This window comes from Camelina sativa, chromosome 19 (genome assembly GCF_000633955.1).
Source record: "Camelina sativa cultivar DH55 chromosome 19, Cs, whole genome shotgun sequence".
NCBI lineage: Eukaryota > Viridiplantae > Streptophyta > Magnoliopsida > Brassicales > Brassicaceae > Camelina > Camelina sativa.
This window is the reverse complement of record NC_025703.1, coordinates 5,229,123-5,251,892: the sequence shown is the minus strand read 5'-3', so window position 1 is coordinate 5,251,892 and position 22,770 is coordinate 5,229,123. Positions and strand designations below refer to the sequence as shown.

Below are 22,770 nucleotides of genomic sequence, written 5' to 3'. Positions count from 1 at the left end.
TCCCACAGTTTTCACATCAATTTAACCCATTTTCATTTTTATCTTTTTTCACTTATACTCTCTATCTCTCTATCTCTCCTCTCATTCGTATAATACTATATTAGTACCATTACCCATCTCTCTTTCACCACCAAACCAACATCTGCAAATCCTCTCTCCCTCTCTCTCTCACTCCAAGAAAACACAAGAAAAATGTCAGTCAACCATAATTACCACAACACTCTCTCGTTGCAGCAGCAGCAACATATGCACCACCAAAACGACGTCGCCGTAGCACAAAGAGAGTCTTTGTTCGAGAAATCACTCACGCCAAGCGACGTCGGGAAACTAAACCGCTTAGTCATACCAAAACAACACGCCGAGAAATACTTCCCTCTCAATAATAATGGCGGCGGAGGGGATGACGTGGCGACGACGGAGAAAGGGATGCTTCTTAGCTTCGAGGACGAGTCAGGCAAGTGCTGGAAATTCAGGTACTCATACTGGAACAGTAGCCAAAGCTACGTGTTGACCAAAGGGTGGAGCAGGTACGTCAAAGACAAACACCTCGACGCTGGAGACGTCGTATTCTTCCAGCGACACCGTTTCGATCTCCATAGACTCTTCATTGGCTGGCGGAGACGCGGCGAAGTTTCTTCTTCACCCGCCGTCTCCGTCGTGTCTCAAGAAGCTTTGGTTAATACGACCGCGTATTGGAGCGGCTTGACCACACCTTATCGTCAAGTACACGCGTCCACTACTTACCCTAATATTCACCACGAGTATTCACACTATGGTAAAATATAAACTCTTTATTTTCTGTTTTGTTTTTTTTTTCTGCCCTTTCTTATCTATATGTCAGATTTATATTCCTTTATGCATATTTACATGACATTTTTAAAAAAAAATATATATATATATATATATATATATATATATATATAATTTAGTTTTTGCTTGTCTCACTCTCACCTAGATTATTATGTTATGCATGGTATTTTAGGTTTTAAAGCATATTTACATGGTATTTTAATATTTTATAAGAACATTCATCATTTTTTCCAATAACTCATAGATTAATCTAGGTTATCAATATATATAAAAAAACCTCCTGAATTATTATAGTTTCTGTTGAGCTTTTTTGGTTTTCAAAGCAAAAAAAAAATGAGAATTTTCAAAAGGTTAGGGCAAGAACTTGGAGAGTTCGACCATTTCAATTAGCTGCTAGTGGAATATATTTCTTACAAATGCAAAGATGTGTTATCTAAAAACTATACTATATGACAATTATTATAGTTGCGTGTGTATGTATACAAAATAACAACCTGAGATAAACATTTTGTTATATAGTATTATGTCCTTTTTTTCTTCTTCTTGCAATTTAATTTTGGACCCGACAATTTCAATAATCTTCTCCAAGTTGTAACTAATCCGTTACATGCGCGTGAGGAGAACCGTCCAATCCACTTAGACTAACGTGCTCTTTATTTCTTCCTTTTTAATGCATTTTTATTTTAAAAACCATATAACTAAAAAGACGCGCACGTGTCGTGACGGTGCAAAAATTGTAGGCGCCGTCGCTGATCAGGCTCAGTCGACATCAACGGCGGTCGCAGGGAGCTCGAGGACGGTGAGGCTATTTGGCGTTAACCTAGAGTGCCATGGTGACGCTGTCGAGCCTCCAGCTCGTACCGACGCCTATAACGGCCAACACATTTACTATTACTCAACTCCTCACCCCATGGTAAATATTACTTCATTTAACTTACATTTTTGTTTTTTTTTTGGTTATTAGATTCGAATTGCTTATGTCATAGTATATGATAAAGATTGAAATGATTACATATTAATAATAAACAGATGTCGTGGCTGTTTCTCGAGACGAGACAGATGAAATTACTAGTTTTATAATAGTCCTGAAAGAGATTTGTTTTTGGCTTAACTAATGAATAATAGTATTAAAAGAGGAATCAGGGGAGAATAATACCTACACTTGACTGTAAAATCACATGGCCAATTTGTTTTTTTTTTTGTTGTTGTTGTTGATTACTTTGATTTGTCTTTGTTTTCTTTTGTCTCTGTAGGATGTATGTAGCCTTTTGTGAGAAAAAGTCTCTAGTTTAGTTTTACTATTCTTATTTTGTTTGGCACCGTCAAGTTTTTGTGATGGCCAAAAGCTTGACTAAAAAGCAAAACTGACCAAAAAACATCACAAACTTATCAGTGACATAAGTTTTGACTAAGATAACTACGTTTTGTAATGGTCGAAAACAATTTGAAATTCTTAGACTCGTATATATTTAATATATACTATTAAAGACAATATATATATTTTCACAATATCTTGATAAGAATAAAATAATAAACTTGCGTGTTGGGATTGTGAAACAGAATCTATCATTTGCTGGGGAAGCATTGGAGCAGGTAGGAGATGGACGAGGTTAATGACATCCAAAAAGAAGAAGTGACCAAAACTTTTTAGATTTTAACTTTAGATTATGGGCCCATACTTGGCCCAATTGTCATAGACAAGAAACACCCAAAAAAAAGGAGGAGAAATTAATATCAGCAGTTTCGTTATGTATTTACTGTTTGACTAATTTGAAAACAAAAATAAAAAGAGGATTCTTTTTTTATTCTTCTTTCTATATCTTTAGTCAGAACGGAAAAAACTATATATATATATGTAAAAAGATGTAAATTATTGGGTTTATTGTTCTTATTATTTGAAGCTTTTTCTAGCACAAAAGTCATTATTTGAGGGCAGATACCCTTAATTGGTGAGCTAGGCCTAGGCTAAACCTCAAACACATGTAGTATATATGTATCTGACGATGAAAGATGAATTTGGAACTGTTGAGATTCATGGGAGGAGATTTCATGAAGAAAAAAGTGTGGGCCTTATTTATATATCAAATGATTAACGAAATGAGCATAGCATGTGTGTGTAAAATTAAAATATAGGTTGTGTTACATCGCCTTTTCACTCTGGTCCAAAAGCCAAAGCCAAAGGAAAGGACCATTTTTATTCCATGTTGCACTCTTCTTTTGTTGTTTCTGCGTTGCAAAGGAAGTGTAAAACGAATATGAATCATTTTTTCACAAGTATGACGACTTAAATGGGTTTAGGTCCCAATTTGTTTTCTCCTCATTTGCGTTTGTGTTTATGTTTCTGCATATGAGTAATTGAGTATTGGTGTGGTGTGGTAACACAAACGAGCAAGCATAAAGACAAAGAAACAAAGTGTAGCAATTACCTTTGACATTTGAAACATGTCCATGTAGAAAAGAGAAGATTTGATTACTTTTGACCTTGATAGTATTTACTTGTTGTTATGTTTGTACACTTTGTTTGACGAGAGAGATACCTATACACGAAGGAATTTTGTTGAAAAGGAAAAAAGCAATAAATATTAATATAGTTATCACGGAGCCATTCCACATCTTGTGAAGGTAAAAGTCTTCACAGACTTGTATCAACTCTTGTTATATATTGATATGGCACTTTAGTGTTGTTACCTCAATTTCCATAAATACTCCTAAGTACAATAATTCACCAATCTTAACTTTCAAAAAAACTACTGAAATTGTAAATCAAATTATAGCATGTGCTACTTGTGAGTGTGAGAGGTAATGGATACTCGACCATACCAGAAAAGTTCGGTCCAATTCTGTAAACTGATTATAATTATTCATTAACTTTATATGTGGGTTATACTTTATTTATTATTGGTCAAATTCAACTCAAATCTTTCACTTTCGTTGTTTATTAGGACAACGAAAAAATAGAACACGATAGGTGTAGAAAATTTTAAAAAATATCTTTCATCTAGATCATATCTTTCAGTTAAGAATTATAATAATATTTTGACAAATATGATAGTCGTCTCGATCTAATAAAATGTGAAAACGAACATGGTGAGGAAACTTCTATTGTTATACGTTAATTAGTTTATGTGGGATGCATTCTATTAATATTTTTGTCTGTCACATGGATGAATTGATGATGGATCTATTAATAATTTAATTGTGAATTTATTGCCTACCGAAACATATTTATTTATACTTTTCTCTGCCAAAAAGAAGATCGCGTATTCACATTTTCACGTCTCTTTCTTTACAACAGAGAGAGAGAGAGAGATTGCATCTTATGCGGCGACATGGATCATCATCAAGAAACGAATCCTCTGAAGGAGCTTGTCTCTCTATCTTCGTCTCCTTTCTTCTCAACCTTGAAGATCAAGAAACCTGTATTTGTTGGGATCTCTCTTCTCATCAGCTTCCTAATATTCTCTGTCGTCGTCGTCGATCTTGCCGGCTTTGAGCCTTATCAATGTATTGGATTCTTGTATTCATCGAGAACCCTAACGAAGGAACGAGGAAACGAGGACGTATGCGACTATTCATACGGAAGATGGGTTCGTGGACAACGTGATGTGGACGAAACCTCTTATGGAGAAGAGTGTCGGTTTCTAGATCCTGGTTTCCGTTGTTTGAATAACGGAAGAAAAGATTTTGGTTTCCGAGAATGGCGATGGCAACCACATGGCTGCGACCTTCCACGGTAGTAACTTTACTCTTATGTAATTTTGCTTGGATCTTAAGGTATTGGTTGATTTTGGTTATGAGTAAAAAAAAAACAAACAAACATCGAAGGCTTATTAGGGTTACAAGCAATTCATTGATTCACTAGAGTTTTAGAGTTATTACCATCAAACAATGCAGCTAACATCCCACTTTCATTTTAATAAGATTTTAAACCTGCCCACTTTAATTTGAGTTGGTTTTGTGGGGTTGAAACTTTAAACCTGCTTTAGTTATGAATCTTGCGCCAATCAAATTCAAAATTTTAACTTTATTTGTTAACTAACGTGACTTTGTTTACTTGTGTGACAACAATAATAGATTTAATGCAAGTGATTTTCTGGAGAGGAGTCGGAATGGGAGGATTGTGTTCGTCGGAGATTCTATCGGAAGAAACCAATGGGAGTCTCTTCTGTGTATGCTGTCACAAGCAGTGTCTAACAAATCTGAGATATATGAAGTATACGGGAACCCTATAAGCAAGCATAAAGGTTTCCTTTCAATGCGATTTCCGAAACAAAACCTAACCGTTGAATATCATAGAACACCGTTTCTGGTTGTGGTTGGTCGGCCACCTGAAAACTCACCGGTAGATGTCAAAATGACGGTTAGAGTCGATGAGTTTAACTGGCAGTCCAAAAAATGGGTCGGGTCTGATGTTCTAGTCTTCAATACAGGACATTGGTGGAACGAAGACAAGACCTTTAACGCGTAAAAACTTCTTGTGCAAATCCAACATTCTGGTAACAAGAAAAATGTGGTTGATGAGTCTTACCGGGTTTCTTTTGTTGTTGTTGTAGGGGTTGCTATTTTCAGGAGGGAGGGAAATTGAACAAGACAATGGGAGTAATGGAGGGATTTGGGAAGTCTTTAAAGACATGGAAGTCATGGGTTTTAGAGAGACTAGATTCTGAGAGTAGTTATGTCTTCTTCAGAAGCTTCTCTCCTGTACATTACAGGTCTGTTTCAGAAACAATCAATGAGGGCGAATCAGACGAAATTCATTAGAAATTTGACCAGGTTTGAGCTTTTTGGGTGTTCACAGGAACGGGACATGGAACTTGGGTGGTTTGTGTGATGCAGAGACAGAGCCAGAGACTGATATGAAGAAAATGGAACCTGATCCTATCCACAACAATTATATTTCTCAAGTAATCCAAGAAATGAGATATGAACATAGTAAGGTTAAGTTTCTGAACATTACATATCTGACTGAGTTCAGGAAGGATGCTCATCCTTCGCGGTTTCGAGAACCAGGAACTCCTGAAGATGCTCCTCAAGACTGCAGTCACTGGTGCTTACCCGGTGTGCCTGACACTTGGAATGAGATTCTCTATGCGCAGCTATTGGCAATGAGTTACCGAACAAAATGAATAGAGGTATAAAACTATATATCGCTTCCTTCTAGTCATAATGCTATTTCCTCGACTCCTTCGGTCTCAGTTTCATTTGTTTGCAGTTCCTTGATTTTCTCAAGCTGTCTCAATAAGTTCAACCTTTCGGACCCGTATGTGGATGGAATCTGAATGAAGGATATTATCAAAAGTTAAGTCAAGGAGAAGGTTTTGAATTCTGATGTATCTATGTATAGAGAAGACATGCGTACCAGGCCTGGCACATATCTCTGAATTCCAGCCAGCATGGCTGCGTGACCAACCGCTGTGACCTGTTCAGAATAGCTTACTCATTATATTAGTCCCATAGACTAGAAAATGAGAAATGTTAACACTGCAGAGGTTGTGCCACAGATTTGTACAAAGCAACTATCTAAAGATGTAGCTTGGAATATTTCAGTGAAAGTGTATAACATGATCAGAATTACAAAAAGGTGAACATAAACTTCTCTGTAAAGGTTATTTTTGACTTACAGGAAGAAGCATTAGAATTCCGATGGGAATAACTGATGCCAAGTCAGTCATGGTTCTGCGCAGGGCTTTCTTTTCTTTTCCTGTTAATTCATCACCAATTAGAGACCTCCGAAGTAGCTGTATAGCAGCTGCTGAATCGATGGCAAGAAGTTGAGTGCCTTGCCACACGTCCTGTAAATGTAAAAAAGTTAACAAAGCTGACAGAGGAAAACACTATGACCCAGTGACAGAGAAACACGCCATATAATTTTAGTCTCTAGAAGAGATATTGGTACCGTGGTGGTTTCTCTTAGCTTTTGAAGAGTTTTCTCAATCATGTTTTCCTTCTTTGGAGTCTGAACCAACTGAACATTTTCCGTTCTACTGCTTGGTTGAGGAGTATCCGCAGAGATTCTTTCCTGTAAAATATGAACAAACACTTGGAAGCTTGTACTGGTGACACAAAAGACGCAAGACCCAACATTTTAAATTACTAAAACGGAGTTGACTGGTCATTTTCTACCATGTTGAGAAGTTTAATTTATGAGCGTAACAGAGCTAAGAGCACTACACAGAATTAGGTCAGTATAGCATTATTCATAATACAGGGTTTTACTTACTTAAATGATGGTAAATCCAACTGAAACGCACTGTTTAATAAATATGTCCATTCTCCTTTTGGTCAGAGCTTTTTATTGAACTCAAGAGGAAATGAGTACATCATTGAGACTAGCAATTTGATAGTTAAGAAATCTTGCAGCAGTTACTAACCTCCTCATCTACTGACTGATCAGTGCTTCTTTTGACCCGATTTTCCAGTTCTATCAGCTCATTCCTAAGAATTTCGAATCGGCTGATCTCATTTGGTTCCGAGTCTGCGCTAAGTAAGTTTCCACTGGATTTCCCAATATATTCATCTCTCTGCATATGCAGGAAAAAAATACTTGAACCTTTATCCCTGCTAGACTGGAAATGGCTGGATTGTAAATGCAACATCTTCATATAAATAAAAACGAAATAGTAGTATACACTGACTGAATAAACACAGAGTACTACGCAAAAGAGCCATCAGAAAATTTCATCAGCAAAGCCCGTTGCCAGAATACTTGAGATAGGGTCACAAAATGGAGAGCTTACCGATAACTCAGGATCAAGCTTCTTCCTTGTAGGCCGTACAAAGAATCCCCAGAATCCACGACTCAAACTAATGCGGAGGAAAACAACAAGTACGTCATTGTGACCAGAATGGAACGAAAGAGTCGTCACACTTATATTAGCTCAAACTATCACGGTAGCTAGGTGTCAAGAGGAATAATAGTAAGCAATAGGTACCATACCTTTTGCCTTGATCCTCAGTACTAATTGCGTTGTTTGTGTCTTTCCCTTTAAAATACCGTTTCTGTACCACGTAGGATTCCTGAGAATCATTTTTGTCACCTCCCTGAGTTCACCACATGAGGTTTTAGTTTCCCACACAGATTTAAAAACACAACATACACTTTCAAAAATATCTTTCTTATCCTATAGTGAGACTGATGCAGCACTTCGTAAAAAGGGGTACAACTGGTTTGTTTTGGCCCATATGGCATTCAGATAAATTATAATATATATACTAGCAGGATCAAAACAAAAGGTGATAATGAAAAACAGAAACCTGTTGCAAGGAAGCTGCTTTGGCTCTAAAAGTTGCCTCTAGAAATTCAGCCTCTTTCTTAAGCTTCCTTATTTTTTCTAGGTCAGAGCAAGCGGCTTTTATTTGTTCCTTCCCAGACGATGATTTTGATACATACAACTCCTGTAACAGGCTTTCCAGCCTCATGAGGGCTTCATCTACACTTTCTAGGGCCTGGGGACTATGTATTGTTAGTATATAAATTGTCTTCAATATGATAACAATCTTTAACAGGAATCGGATCTAAGTAATGTACGAAGTACAACAGTCCTTTCCAATAGACTAATTCATAAAAGACGAACCTTGTCAAATGAGTTCGCCTCTCTAACAATTGATGATGCATTCCTGTCAAAAAATAGGTTTTTGTCACTTCCATCCTGCATAACACATTATCCAAATGCAGACAGTCTGCTAGATTGATAGTAACTGATGAAGGCAAATGCTCCAGAATCATGAATGTGACAAATGCAAAGTTAATGGAGGCGACCGTCAAGGATGCTTTCCCTACAATTTGTTGTACCTACGACAATGATTGTAAATATCCAAGACATATGCTTTGAGTTTTGCTTGGAAGTATGTTTCTCACAGGTACACTCTCAACTATTAGTAGAGTATATCAATCAAGCAGGAAAGAGATTTTCCAAATGCAGGCATATATGTACAGATTAGAGAGAGGGGGTTTCCGTTATCTTACTTTAATATCCCCAGTTCTTTTTTACACCGAACCAAAGTCTTGTGCCTGAACATTAAGAAAGACAGTCAGCACGATAACTACTTACTTCCTTAATTGTCCAAATATTGAGTAGACAACATGTCTAATACCCCTTGGATAAGAATTTAGCTGCCTTGACATTAGAAGGATTCTCTGGCCATTTACTATATTTAATAAAGCTCTGTAGCCAATAAGAGCAAACATCCAACAGTTCGGGAATAACTTCATAATTAGGTGGCCCTTCTGGTTTGCTCTTATGCCCATGTGATTGTTTTGGAGGCTGTGTGCTAGTATTGTTTGGATAGAAAGGAATCCAGTCTAGTTCTTCGCAAACAACCTACACAACAAATTTCCATGAAAAGATATCAACATAGTCCTTAAAATTTTTCTACCAATGATTTGATTAATGTCTAGTCTACCTCGACATACAGCTGGTATGAACTGATGGCTGAAAGTTGAGGATAGTACAGGACGCTACCCCCAATAAGATGCCTGAATTAAAATAGTTCATGCGTATAGGTAAGAGTGTGATAAGCAAACATCAAAGTTACAAAAGTGTATGGGAATGTAAATAGGGTGAAACAGTGACAATACCTAACAAGGTCCTCCAAAGGATTCTCCAGGGAATCAAAACCATTTGCAGCTAAATTAGTCTGTGTGCTCCTGCCTAAAGCAATGAAGAATCCAAAAATTGCTAAATCTCTCTCCAAAACCTGCAAGGCACCAACAGGTGCCAATTAACTTCAGAAGTTTTATATACAAGTATACTGCCATAAATCTGACAGGATAATACAACCCAGATAAACTTGGAATCACTGTTTTTTTTACCAAAAAGGAACTCTGAAAACTAACGTCTACCAATATTTGTTTTTGCATCTACAAGCGTCACTTTATCTAGATCCTTAAATTTCTAAATTGTTTGTGCCACTGCCACTTCCTCATGTTTGGAATGGCACTTCCAAGGAAAGTACTCTAGACAAGTTATTATGCTCATATTCAAACATCAAAAAGAACTCATATGATCACTGCACAGAAAGCCTGAAGCTTCTTAAATGTGTCCTCTAGACGTTTCTAATCCTTACCTCTATACATTCGGATGTTGTTAACTTTGACCATATTTTCTCTCGATCTATAGCCCGCTGCAGTTGTTTCTGTATAAGATCGACCCAGAAAACAACTTCATCTGTAGCAATGTCACCATTTACTCTGCACCCTGCTGCGCGAGGACCAAAGTGAGTAAGAAATTCTCTTTGTAGGCCTATGCTTTTGATTGAATGATACGCTTGGGGAAGTGGAACGAAGTCTACAAGTTTTTCCATCAATCTTCCAGTTGTATCTGGAATCACAGAGAAGAAGGGCGGGCAGGAAAATTTTGCCGGGCCAACTTTCGTTATGGCTGCAATGCAATTGAGCACAAGCATGAGAAGTGACACCTCAACCTCATTACTAGCAGCTGTGGACTTCCCTTTCGCATAGCTGGAATGAAACATAAAGAACTGTTACTTCATCAAAACCTCACAGTCAAACTAGTGTTTTACAGTACTTATAAGGTGAGATTCGAACGCTTTAAACCAAAAAAGGACATTTGAAAGAGAAAACATACACAGAAGTGGCAGCAACAAATCTTTGGTCTCCCTCTATATAATTCACAAAAGATGTCACAGTGGAAGGAATTTGCTCGGACCAAAACGATTCATAGGCTTTAGGATGTTTCGAAGATAGATTTTCTCGCATCATATTCTCAAGGGGAGCAGCTTGGCGTGATAAGCTGTTTAATGCCAAAAATTTCACAAAATCAAAAATATAGAATAACTCAAAGGCAGGGTTATAGCACGACCAGTTCCAGAAAGATATCTAACATTGATGAAAGAAGATTCCTCAGAAGAATATGCGGGAAATGTACCACAAAGTAACACAACTGGAAATCTCAAACAATCTTTGCAAAGGCTAGAATTTTTGTGTTCACTAGTTAACATAGCCATCCTGAGATTCATTAGGAATAGCTTAGCCAACTTAGACATTGCATGAATAAATTAAATACATCAGATAACTATCTATCAGTTAAGTAAAAGAAATCTAACATCTTGGGAAGGAAGTAGCAGGCATAAACTTTTATGACGAGAAAACGTATAAACAATTTGTGCTCATTCAATAGTTAACTTGTGAAGTAGTACCTCCTTTGAACAAAGACATTAATATCCTCGTCTCTGTAATTTCCTCTAGAAGAAATCTCATTTACTGCTTGTAGTAAGGAGTACAGAGAAGCCTGTGAAACAAGAATCCAAGTTCAGAATCGAGAATATGGAGACTAAAGACATGGACACGAAAACACTTTGTTTACAAGCCTAAAGATGATTGAAACTAAAAAGACAAGTACAGACCTGATAGGAAAGGGTCTTGACCCATGCGTTTTTGTCAGCACCAAGCCAAGTCACAGAAAACCATGAAAACCTAGACGGAGAAATCTTTTCTATAACAGCCAACTCAAGAGTTCTGGCAGCATCGTGCAAAGACTGAATGAGTCCATCACAGCAGTTTTCATATTCTACTGATCCGGTGAAACTGGTCCTCACCTCCACAGAATCACTGCCAGATCTTGGCTTCGGACTTCCATTAATAGCCACTCCATCTTCAGCAGATGCCAAGACCAGACTCTGTGATCTACGAATTTTGCTCTTTTCCAAATAACCATATCTTACAAACAAATGACTCCTACTACTACTAGGATTGCTCCAACAATTTGACAAGTACTCCAAGTGTACCGTCTTTTTACAGGATATGAAAGTTACAATAGACATCCTCCGCTGACATTGATTTGAAGAGCTACAGATAAAGGAGATTCAGTATTAAGCACTGGTGAAGATGAAAACCCCCAAATTAAATTCCGACTAATAAATAAATCGCAAAAGGATCACAAAATCGAAGGTTACCTTGAGGATACAAGACCAGGTCTCTGTAGTCTAACTGCCATCTAACATCAATATTTTTCCCGATTTTGGTTTGGTGAAGAAGATGATGATTGACGAGAATGAAGAAGACGAAGTAGAAGAAGAAAAAAAGGTGACGTGGCACCAGGAAGGCTCGTTTTATCCTTAAACCCAGAAAAACAAAAAGAAACAGTATATACCCAAAGATACTTCCGTGAAGGTCCAATTATATAACGCCACGTATGGTCTTTTCTTACTACTCACCGTAGCATTAACAATAGACGACGGCGACAGACAAACAAAGAAGCTGAAATGTAAGAAAAAGCAGAGGAGAGCTAGAAGAATCAATCACACAGTTTGATCAACAATGGCGGATCATCATCATCAACAACATCGACCGAATCGTCTATCAGTACCAACACCAACAATGGGAAGAACTTATCCTTCTTTCCCTTACACTCCAACTCCAACACATTCAAAAGCCCGTCTCTCTTCTTCCTCCTTCACCTCCAGATCGATCCATAGCAGCAACAACAATACAAGATCATCACTTTCGTTTCTCTTTCTCATCCTCTTCTCTCTTAGATCTCTATACTCTCTCTTACCTTTCCTTCGTTCTTCTCCTTCTTTCTCTCTTTTCCCTTTCTCCTTCCTCGTCTCTCTTCTCTCTTTTCTTTTCTCTCTTTCTTTCTCTTTCTTCTCTCCTTCTCCTTCTTCTAAGAAAGACCCTTTCTTTCTCCGCCATCAAAATCGTTCCTTTCTCTCGATTTCATCTCTTTCTTCCTCTCAATTCAAACTCTTACTCGCTAAATCGTTTCTTCTTGCTTTCGTCTTCCTTCTTCGTTTCCAAGCTCTTCGTTACTGTAGTGCTGCTGCTATGATCTTAGCTGAACTCTCCGGTACTGTCTCAGCTAGAGCTTTATCCTCTGATAATGGTGGAATTGGAACTCGATCATCTAAGGTTCGTGGGTTTTGCGTTTTGTTCGCGGGCTTGTTGTTGTTATCAATCAGCTGGGATCGTGTTGATTGCTTCCCGTTTTCATCATCTGTTCAAAGCTGGGGTTTTTGGATTTACCCTAAAGAGAATTGCTTGAGGATTTGGCCTTTGTTGCTTCCTTTTCTATCTGGGTTCTTGGCTTGTTATGAGAAAGTTTCAACGAATTGGGTTGAGATCAAACAACTAGATCAGAAACGAGTTCGATTACTGTCTCTGTTTCTAACCACTCTCTTGTTGTTCCCACTTGCTATTTGGAGTTTTTTCTTCTCTGTTAGTGGTGATGATGGTGTCTCTATTGGGAATTTAGGTTGGCCTTTAGCTAATACTGTTGTATTTGGAGTGTTGTTGAGTGAGAGTTATAATGATGATAAGTTTTCGAGCTCGAAGAAGAAGGATTCAGAAAGAGAGTTTCTTGTTACGTTTCTATGCACTATTGTGTTGGAGCTTTTCTATTTTCCTGAGCTATCTCTTTGGGGATTGTTGTTGTGTGGTTTGTTGCTTTATGTTGCTGTTAGAGAGTTGGACTCTGTGAATCCAGAGTACCAAGAGATTGGGATGGGATCACCTGAGTCTTTTTCCACTACGTTTATGAAGCCTATACGTCACATTTTGAGCGAGAAGAAATCGAGGAAGATTGCGTTGTTTCTTTTGATCAATACGGCGTATATGGTTGTTGAGTTTGTGGCTGGGTTTATGAGTAACAGTCTTGGATTGATCTCAGACGCTTGTCATATGTTGTTTGATTGTGCTGCTTTGGCTGTTGGGCTGTATGCATCTTATATCTCCCGTCTTCCTGCAAACCATCAGTACAACTATGGCCGAGGTAGATTTGAAGTGCTTTCTGGTTATGTTAACGCGGTTTTCCTTGTTCTTGTTGGGGCTTTGATTGTGCTCGAGTCGATTGAGAGAATCTTGGATCCTCAGGAGATTTCTACAAATAGTCTTTTGGTTGTTTCAGTTGGAGGGCTTCTCGTGAATGTTGTCGGGTTGATCTTTTTCCACGAGGAACATCATCATGCTCATGGTGGATCTGGTTGCGCACATTCTCACTCACACCAATCCCCTAGCCATAAACATGAGGAGCATCATGAGCACGACCATCATTCTCAGCATTCCCATAGCCATAAACATGAGGAGCATCATGAGCACGACCATCATCCTCAGCATTCCCATAGCCATAAACATGAGGAGCATCATGAGCACGGCCATCAACGTCAGCATTCTCATAGCCATAAACATAAAGAACATCATGAACATGTCCATCATCAGCATTCTGATAGCCATAAACTTGAGGAACATCATGAGCGTGACCATCATCATCATTCCCATAGCCATAAACACGAGGAGTGCAACCACAGTCACGACCATGAGCATCATGCTGATCACAAACATGGGAAAGGCGAAAAGACGGAGCATCGCCACATTGACCACAACATGGAAGGAATCTTTCTTCATGTTTTGGCAGACACAATGGGGAGTGTTGGAGTTGTGATATCGACACTCTTGATCAAGTACAAGGGCTGGTTAGTTGCTGATCCAGCCAGTTCTATCTTCATTTCCATCCTCATCATCGCTTCCGTCATTCCATTGCTCCGAAACTCTGCAGAGATTCTACTGCAAAGAGTCCCTAGAGCTCACAGGCATAACCTGAAAGAAGCTATGAGGAACATACTTAAGACTAAAGGTGTTTGCAATATTCAGAGGCTGCATGTATGGAGTTTCACGAACGCAGAAGTCGTAGCTACTCTCCATCTCCTTGTATCAGCGGATTCAGACAGGACAAATACTAAATTACAAATCTCACGTTTGTTAGAAGATGCAGGAGTAAAGGATTTGACGCTACAGGTGGAATCTGTTAGTTCATAGCAATTGACACTGGAGACACGAATTAATCGTGCTTTCTGCTGCTGGTGTGTCTAGTTCTACTTTGTGTTATAGGCCTTTTTATCTTAGAAACTGATATATATATTTCAATTTTGTGTTAAAGAAAAAACAAGCACACTTTCATTTTTCCTTTTAGAAAGATTAATACAACACGAGGCATGATGAGTAATTTACACAAATGATTTCAATTTTACAATAATGATGAACAGACATGTACTTTATGTAGGTTTTTGATTAGTGTCTTTTCAGAGCGACGCCGGAGATGACAACGAGGATGATGAAGAAGACTACGGAGACAAAGGCGGAGACAACAGCTCCGCTGGATTTCTGACAGAAGTCTCCAAACTGTTGGCAAATGGGGAGCCAGTTCGTGTTCTGGTTTCCACTGTGTGCTAGATACGATATTGCTGCCGCAGATGAGGCAGCCGCCATGTTCAACGCCAGAACCCCCTGTTCCCAACACGATTTATTATTATTTTACATTTTTACTTAATACCAAAGTTTTTGTAAAACTATCACTTAAGAAAGAAACGTAATGTAATTTGAAGAGTTTTGAGTATATTACAGTGTCAAGAACAAGCAAGAGGAGTCTTGGGGCAGTAGCAAGAGGGCGAAGAATTGTAACGACGGATATTGGAAGAGACAGAACGAGATATCCTCCTACTAAGGCCATGGCAATCACAAAGAACCTGAAGTAAAATTATGACCTAATTAGATTACTTGTTTCACAAGAAATGGAAAGAATCTATATGATTGATCAAACATTTATAAATCGTACTGGAAAGTTGGTAGGTCGTCGTAACTAGCTTCGAACTGTAAGAATTGTGTGAAGAATGGAAGAGTCTCGTCACTTGTTCCCATAGTTGCAGCAGCGGCTAAAGCTGCAACAATGGCGGCTAAACGGAGGAGGAAGTCGAAGATGGCAAGACCTCTCTTGTATCCACCTGAGCCAGTAGCAGTGTGGTCTCTAGCAACACCGATTAGAGGAGCTTTGCCTTTCATGGCTGAGCTGGATTCTGCAGGGACATCGATGATAGTAGCTTCATGCTTCATATCTCTTAATTTGTTTCTTGCTACTTAATCTTGTGTTGCTTTGAAAGTGGAATATCAGTAAAAGTTCGATGCTTTGGTGGTGAATGAGCAAAAGGGATTAGGCATTGGGTTTTATAAGGTTTTCAGGGCTTTGGTGGAATCAATGGAGCAGTAGGAAATGGGGAATTGAAGAGTAGTTGCTTGCCTTTTTACTCTCTCCACATTAATTAATTAAAGAGATGGAGTTGGCAACATAATACAAGTCAAAAGTCTCTAGATTTAACTAAAATATTAGTGTTTTCATAATTGAAAAGTCTTTCACTGGGTCCTCACATCCTTCATTTTCCTTAACCAATAGAGAATATGCCAACTTTGTTCTGATTTTCATGGGATTAAGCTTGAGCAATATTTAAATTGCTATATAATGATATAGTTTGGACACTGAAAAGCTTTGGCAATAACTATATTTACTATCATATGATTCAAAATCCAGCACATGAAAACAAGCATCCTAAAAAGCCTTAAAACCCCCTAACTAATACACAACAACTTGATCTCTCAAATGAGAAGAAAAACTCCAAATTCACTTCCACCTAATGACTTCCTAAGAATCATGTAAAGCTAAACTAAGAGTGGTAAGAGACAGAACAAAAAAAGGGTGATTTTACTGTTCTTTTTACTACACAAGCAGTAATCTAAAGTCTAGTTCCTATAGTCTTGGAAGTAAGAAGCAGGAAGAGCTCATGGACTCTTTCCTTTCACACCTTTTCCCAGACGGGTCATGAATCTGCAAAGACATTGATTGACCTTTCTTAATTTTCCGGCATTTTGCAGCAGCTTGAGTTGCCGGGTATCTAACTCCGGTATCTAACTAGTGGAATCCAATCTCTTTGAGAGCTGCGGGGATTGGGTTGGTAAAGAGGAAGGTACAGGAGCAGAACCATTGGCCTTGAGAGAAGGAGTGGCTTCTCCAGTAACGCTGAGTCTTGATGCTCCCAAGTCATTTGAGATTAAGGGATCATCTTGGACCTCTTTTTGCAGCATTTCCATTCGCCTTAACGATGGCACTTCACCTTTGCAGTACTTTCTCCACATATTCCGGTATGCGGATTCAAGAGCAACAGCAAAGGAAGGTCCATTACAAACAGGAGATCCAGCCATTAGATCCCGGAGACTCATTCTCAATTTAGCAAGAGCTGTGACATCAGAGGCTAGATCAACAGATAACTGAACATATTCGTCCTCGTTTTTAGCAACCAGGTGTCCCAATCCTGATTCAAGAAATGGTTGCATTAGCTAAAAGATGTCCCGAGTATAACCAAATTTGGCAAAAGAACCAAACTTTGCTGAGTGCTTACCAACTTTAGTGAGAAGACTGACACCAACATTATGCGCATGTACTGAACCAGCCATTGTAACACATGGAACTCCCATGTAGAGAGATTCACAGGTAGTGGTAGTACCAGCATAAGGGAATGTATCCAAACTGCATTTAATGTAAATTGAATATGTGAATCTATTCGCCGCAGTGTTTTACAGAGAACGATGTGTCAAATCTTACCTAATATCCATTAAGGAATAAGCTTGCATATGGTCGTGGTTGAAAAGAATCAATGGCAAGAGATCAACACGCTTTGATTCTAACCCAAGCTGCTCCAGCGTCGTGAGAAACCTCTGCCTAATACTATCGCAGCAGAAAGGTTTGCATTTTACCACTAAGCGAGAATTAGGAACTGCACACAGTATCCTAGCCCACACTTGCAGCACCTTAGGAGTGATCTGATTTGCACAAACACAGAAATTAGCCTATCAAAACATAAACGAGATACGAAAGGGGATAGGTGTGAATGGTCCAAGGGCAAAAACTATCTAACCTTTGCGAGATTGTTGAAACTACCAAACGTGACAAAGCCATTGGAAAGTGCGGGTGTTGGACAAACAGGACCAGCCTCTGGGGAAGGTGTATAACAAAGAAAACACTCTGGAAGCCTAACCAACTCCTCCACCTGCCTGCAACCAAGTCCACAAAATAAATCAAAAGTACTAAGGTTTTATCTTTGGATCACTCCCAAAACCCGAAAATTTCATCATGAACCAGTACATACTTTTGTTTGGTATCTAATGGATCAGCCAACGGATCCGTAATTCTGTAATCAACAGTGGGCAAGCCCGTAGTATTTGGATAGCCAATCCAAGTAACCTGGTATATTAGACAATAAAGTAAACTTGAAATGGGAAGTTAAAACGAAAATTCAAAAAAATAACATGAGATAGATTTATCTATTCTCTCACCTGAACAGGTGCTGGCCTGCAGGCCATTGTTCCCAACTTGTTGTTTGCCGTATGACCAGTGAGTTCTACCAAAATGTCAATCTTGTCTTCTCTGACCATACTTGCTATCTTTTTCTCATCTATCCCGTATATATCCTTCCAAACTCCACCTTTCTTTAACACTTTATCCCTAAACCTGTATGTTTTTGCATCTGCCTGCAAAACCGTGAGAGATCAAGGATTGCTTAAAGGGGAAAATGCCACGAGAAAACAGAAAATGTATTGCTTTGAGGGAAAATGTATTTTATATAGGTAAGAATCCTACCTTAACTACCGCTGAATAAACCACCACTTTGTACTTTGTATAATCATGATGCGTAAGGGGAGCTTCAATGAAATAAGATACTGAATGAGTGAAGAAATCTGGTGAGATATATCCAATGGTGATAGGTCGCTCTGGATCTTTCAGATTGTCCCATGAAGTGTATTGAGGGTGTAATCTTGTGAAGCGCCAACCCCAGTCTCTGTGGTCATAAGAGTTTTTCACTGTAAGGCCCACAAAAGCGTATAATACAAATCTACATTATTAATAATATATGTGCATACCTATGAGCCTCAAATAGTTTGTCATCTAGACCTTCATTTATGTAGTTCATGGCAAGTAATCGGTTCTACATAAGAGACAGGCAGGTTTTAAACACATATCTTTCAACCTTATATCAAGAAGAGCATGCTAAAGTATAAATACCTGGCCAGCATTGCGGGAATCTGGATCTATCTTAAGGCATTCCTCATAAGCATCAATAGCCATAGTTATATTTCCAGCATCTCTGTAAAGAACACCTACATTTGAATCGCACCATGAAAATGGTTATAACAGACACTAAACGACTCTTAGCGCCAGGGAGGTAGGAAAAAGAAAGGACACGAACATAAAATCTAAACCTAGAAGGAATAAAATTTCCAAGCATTGGTTACACACAAGGAAGCTCAAAAAGAACAGAAGAGTAGATAACAAACCTAAGTTGTTAAAAGCTTCTGCATACGTCGGATTAGCAAGGATGGCCTTCTCGATCATGCTGGCAGCAGCATCCATTTTCCCCTGTAATATCAGAGGAATCAACATTCTATCGATACTGGAGATTCAATTAAGAAAACTGTAAGCCACCCTTAATCTATATCATACCTGGACTGTGTAGACGACACCAAGGTTATTAAGCGACTGCGCGAAATTGGGTTTGATTGATAGAGCCGTCTACATAGGTTGGGAGATATCATTACTAGCCATCGAACACAATGAAATTCTCATGAATTGCTGCAGATATCTGCAAAAATAATACCTGATAACACTCTACAGCTTTATCAAGGTTGTCACGGTCTTTGTAAAGCACTCCCAAATTGTTGCAAGCCTCAGCACAATGTGGATTGAAGTGGAAAGCAAGCTCATAGAAGACAATTGCCTGCACATTAAGAATGCAATCATGACACAGATATATTTCATTCTTTGGCTGCATTTCTCATTCTAATATACAGGGATCTACATTCTCAGCCCATGTCCTGTAGTTTTAAATTAATTACAAGAACTACAAGAACATGGGGAGAGGATCGAAGTATAGGTAGTTAAACTTATCAAGATAAAGATCATTTATCACGCAAGTACTGTGGCGAAGAAAAGATAAACACGCAAATAACAAACACACAATTACTGACTAACAGAAATGAGTAAAACACAAACTACATACCATGTCGAACTTCAGCATTTCACCATAAGCTACCCCAAGATTATACATAGCATCTGCATAGTGCCAGTTATAATAGAGAGCCTTCTTGTAATATGCCACTCCTTGGGTCACATCGCCTTCAAGTTTAACCTGAAATATCATTGACAAGTCAGATATACTCGCAGCTCCACAGCTTCTCACCAATGGTAAAAGAAGGATTAAGACACTGTAAACTGCAGACCAAAATTTTGAAGTGAAAATCTGTACTAGAGAACAGAAACACATTCCAATGCCATTCCCGTGACTTAAGTAAAAAGCACATACAGCACAAAAGCCAGCTAAACAAAACGAAGTTTATAATGAATTTTCCAGAAGGCGCCCCTTACAAAAAGTTATCCTTAAGTTACCAAAATTATGATAAAAGCGACTCTTACCTTTGTTCCTAAATCTGTAAGAGCTATGGCCATGTTGTTCTTCGCAATCTCAAAGTTTGGAGACACAGCTAGACATCTAAAGGAAGAAGAAGAAGAAGAAAAAATATCAGTGCCACACTTATACCATCAACTAAGTTAGCAAGCAACCAAATAACAGATATACTACCTCTCATAACAAGTGATTGCCATCTCCAAGTCACCACGGTTCTTATAGATGACACCCATGTTACAATATGCTTCAGCATACATAGGCCTCTCAAGTGCAGCCTTCTCGTAGCAGCTCAAGGCATTGTCATATTGCATCATTTCGGAGTATACAACACCTAAGTTGTAATATGCAGGCTGCATAACGAGATTACAGCGTAATCAACTAGAGAATCAGTTAAATGGCACCAACAGTGTGAAATGGTAGAGGATCAGAAAATTTACAGCATAGTGCGGGTCAATCTTAAGGGCTTCGTAATACTTTTGAATTCCCTCCTGGGTGTTCCCAGCCAGCTTCAGGCTAGTTCCAAGGTCGGTCAAAACAATTGCTAAACACTCTGCTGCTGGCTTGTATGACGCATCTGCCATCAGAGCTTTCTGGTAGGACTGTGCAAAATATGATGAAAAATAATAGTTAGAAATTGATTTACCTAAAAAAAGAAAACTAATGCATATCACCGAGTTAACAAGTTTGTACAGCCTAACTAATGCAGCACACTCTAATGCAAATCACTACAGATAGAAGGTAATGTAATGTCACACCTCAGCAGCTTCTACGAGGCGCCCTTCTTCTTTATGAAGAATACCACAGTGGGTGAGGGCACAAGCATTATGCGGATCCAACCTGATAGCTTCAGAAAAACAATCGAAAGCTAGATTCCCTTTGTTTTGCGTCTGCAAGCATATCCCTTTCCCAATGTGAGCTTCAACATTCTTGCAATCTTTCTCCAGCATAGTCTCATAGAGAGCAAGCGCATCAGCAAACTTGTTTCTTGCCCGAAGAATATTGGCATAAGAAAGTGTGTCGTTCCCTTGAATGGCCTTTTGTGATGGAGACAAAACACCTGTGCTAGGAGATGACCGAGGTCCATTGGAGAAACCGTTCTCTACCACTGGTGACCTCTCTTTCTCAGTATTATCTTCCAACCCAACCATCTTTGCACCTTAAAACTTGAGTACCTTCAAGGAAACAAACACAGCACAGAATCAATAACAAGTGAGAAAAGATTAAGCCTTGCACTGCTGAAAAATGTATGAAGCTAAAGAATTGATCTTTTAACAGTATTAACTCTAAGTCATCACATTCAATTCGATAAAACCCTAAGATCAAACAAGTGGAGAAATGTGCAAAAAGATCACACCTTTGGGATATAAACCCTAGGAATTAAACCAAAAGAAACGATTAAGAAGAGAATGCATCTGAACAAGAGAGTAAAAGAAAACAACCAAGTTGCGATAATTAGGGTTTAACGATAACTAACCGCAAAGCCTGAACGAAAGAGGAACCTGACTCTGTAGTAACGACGAAGCTCTGAAGCCGCTAAAGACGACGAAATCGAGTGGGCTAGAGAAGAATGATAGCTGTGAGTAGAGAAGACATAGGAGAAGAAGCTGATCCCCCGCCCTCGCTCCTCGAGAAAGCTTGATCAGTAGCAAGCAAGCAAGTTAAGGATTTTATAAAACCTCAGAGAAGCCGAAGCGGTGGAGTCGTTGCTTGGCCGTGAATGGAGGGAGCGGAGGCGGAGAAGGCGACAGGTTAGCCTCTATTATAAGCTCGGGGACAAAGCGCGAAGAGGTACGAGGTCGGTCCGAGCCAGTGGACAGAGGCAACGACTCAGATTAGCTCTCTCTCCTGGCTTGTCTCTTCTTTTTTTTCACGGCTGGATGATTGTTTCCTTCTTTTTTTTTTTTAATACAATATGACAAAATAGACAATATAGTAATAATTATTTTGCCAAAGAAAAAAGGAAAAAATAAGGAAATCAGTCATGTAATAAGGAAAAATAATTAACCCCAGATATGAAAATAAAATAAATGAATGTATATTTCATAGATTTAATAATGAGAATCTATGTCCAACTATTTAGGAGATTTTTTATTTTTCATGGACTAGATTTATATGAATCAATCTCTATATGTGTCAAAAAAAAAAAAATAAATAAAAAAAATAATACTTCTCTAGTTCTCTTGCAGTCAGATTGACGATGGAGATATGGAATTATTGACATCTCTATAATTTGCTCAATTAGTCACATGTAGAACAAACAAGTTGACTTCGGAAAACAAATTGGTAAAAAATAAAAAGATAATTTTGACCTCAAGAAGAAAAAGTAAACAGTTTTTGTGGTAATCAAACCTGAACCGCTGATGGTAAGAATAATATTTTCTTTTGTAAAAAACAGTTATAACTAGGTTATCCACGCTTATATAAATTTGAGTAAATTTTGCAAGTTAATATGTTTACTATAGTCAAAATAATATTTAATACTTAATAGTAGAGGTCCATAGTTGGTAGGATTTGATTTCAACTCACAGATTGATATGGTATAAGATAAATTTTATAAGTAAATTGAGTGTCTACATAATGTATCAATCATCAGTAAAATATCCAAAGGCATTTTTAACCATTTTGTTTAATTTTGGACAAGCAAAATCTCCTTATTTAAAGTAATTACGATTAAACGTCCAAATTAACAAAAAAAAAAACCACTCTCGTGTGCAGAGA

General features: G+C 38.4%; 6 protein-coding genes across 10 annotated transcripts; 3 read left to right on the top strand and 3 right to left on the bottom strand.

Annotated features, from left to right (window-relative positions):
* Nucleotides 1-2,710, top strand: LOC104764914 (B3 domain-containing protein At3g11580-like). The gene is made up of 3 exons (XM_010488523.2): nucleotides 1-775; nucleotides 1,551-1,723; nucleotides 2,371-2,710. The coding sequence occupies exons 1-3, from the start codon at nucleotides 193-195 to the stop codon at nucleotides 2,422-2,424; spliced, it is 810 nt and encodes a 269-aa protein (XP_010486825.1). The 5' UTR covers nucleotides 1-192; the 3' UTR covers nucleotides 2,425-2,710.
* LOC104764909 (protein trichome birefringence-like 8) lies at nucleotides 4,072-6,114 on the top strand. 2 transcript variants are annotated; one of them, XM_010488517.1, is made up of 5 exons: nucleotides 4,072-4,543; nucleotides 4,885-5,274; nucleotides 5,364-5,522; nucleotides 5,609-5,942; nucleotides 6,023-6,114. In XM_010488517.1, the coding sequence occupies exons 1-4, from the start codon at nucleotides 4,140-4,142 to the stop codon at nucleotides 5,934-5,936; spliced, it is 1,281 nt and encodes a 426-aa protein (XP_010486819.1). In that variant the 5' UTR covers nucleotides 4,072-4,139; the 3' UTR covers nucleotides 5,937-5,942; nucleotides 6,023-6,114. The 2 variants fall into 2 exon arrangements, with proteins under 2 accessions (XP_010486819.1, XP_010486818.1); XM_010488516.2 differs by lacking the exon at nucleotides 6,023-6,114 and having other exon boundaries at nucleotides 5,609-5,961.
* Nucleotides 5,690-11,847, bottom strand: LOC104764910. 2 transcript variants are annotated; one of them, XM_010488518.2, is made up of 18 exons: nucleotides 11,725-11,847; nucleotides 11,176-11,617; nucleotides 10,969-11,060; nucleotides 10,398-10,562; nucleotides 9,877-10,270; nucleotides 9,389-9,507; nucleotides 9,214-9,286; nucleotides 8,905-9,131; nucleotides 8,777-8,821; nucleotides 8,385-8,427; nucleotides 8,065-8,256; nucleotides 7,748-7,851; nucleotides 7,548-7,614; nucleotides 7,182-7,376; nucleotides 6,707-6,829; nucleotides 6,432-6,602; nucleotides 6,170-6,229; nucleotides 5,690-6,085 (listed from the first exon to the last, which is right to left on the bottom strand). In XM_010488518.2, exons 1-18 carry the CDS (start codon nucleotides 11,763-11,765, stop codon nucleotides 5,972-5,974), a joined length of 2,667 nt encoding a protein of 888 aa, XP_010486820.1. In that variant the 5' UTR covers nucleotides 11,766-11,847; the 3' UTR covers nucleotides 5,690-5,971. The 2 variants fall into 2 exon arrangements, with proteins under 2 accessions (XP_010486820.1, XP_010486821.1); XM_010488519.2 differs by having other exon boundaries at nucleotides 7,182-7,331.
* On the top strand, nucleotides 11,947-14,936 carry LOC104764911 (zinc transporter 5-like). Of its 2 annotated transcripts, none has more exons than XM_010488521.2 (2): nucleotides 11,947-14,628; nucleotides 14,852-14,936. In XM_010488521.2, exon 1 carries the CDS (start codon nucleotides 12,089-12,091, stop codon nucleotides 14,582-14,584), a length of 2,496 nt encoding a protein of 831 aa, XP_010486823.1. In that variant the 5' UTR covers nucleotides 11,947-12,088; the 3' UTR covers nucleotides 14,585-14,628; nucleotides 14,852-14,936. The 2 variants fall into 2 exon arrangements, with proteins under 2 accessions (XP_010486823.1, XP_010486822.1); XM_010488520.1 differs by having other exon boundaries at nucleotides 14,829-14,907.
* LOC104764913 (casparian strip membrane protein 2) lies at nucleotides 14,830-15,810 on the bottom strand. Its single transcript, XM_010488522.2, has 3 exons — nucleotides 15,381-15,810; nucleotides 15,168-15,291; nucleotides 14,830-15,052 (listed from the first exon to the last, which is right to left on the bottom strand). The coding sequence occupies exons 1-3, from the start codon at nucleotides 15,653-15,655 to the stop codon at nucleotides 14,837-14,839; spliced, it is 615 nt and encodes a 204-aa protein (XP_010486824.1). The 5' UTR covers nucleotides 15,656-15,810; the 3' UTR covers nucleotides 14,830-14,836.
* On the bottom strand, nucleotides 16,065-21,944 carry LOC104764908 (probable UDP-N-acetylglucosamine--peptide N-acetylglucosaminyltransferase SPINDLY). 2 transcript variants are annotated; one of them, XM_010488515.2, is made up of 18 exons: nucleotides 21,527-21,944; nucleotides 20,808-21,224; nucleotides 20,490-20,651; nucleotides 20,227-20,402; nucleotides 20,061-20,136; nucleotides 19,648-19,776; nucleotides 19,246-19,365; nucleotides 19,092-19,160; nucleotides 18,926-19,007; nucleotides 18,654-18,748; nucleotides 18,512-18,576; nucleotides 18,231-18,429; nucleotides 17,927-18,121; nucleotides 17,740-17,834; nucleotides 17,509-17,644; nucleotides 17,196-17,413; nucleotides 16,993-17,120; nucleotides 16,065-16,905 (listed from the first exon to the last, which is right to left on the bottom strand). In XM_010488515.2, exons 2-18 carry the CDS (start codon nucleotides 21,198-21,200, stop codon nucleotides 16,502-16,504), a joined length of 2,742 nt encoding a protein of 913 aa, XP_010486817.1. In that variant the 5' UTR covers nucleotides 21,201-21,224; nucleotides 21,527-21,944; the 3' UTR covers nucleotides 16,065-16,501. The 2 variants fall into 2 exon arrangements, with proteins under 2 accessions (XP_010486817.1, XP_019097067.1); XM_019241522.1 differs by having other exon boundaries at nucleotides 16,481-16,905; nucleotides 21,552-21,944.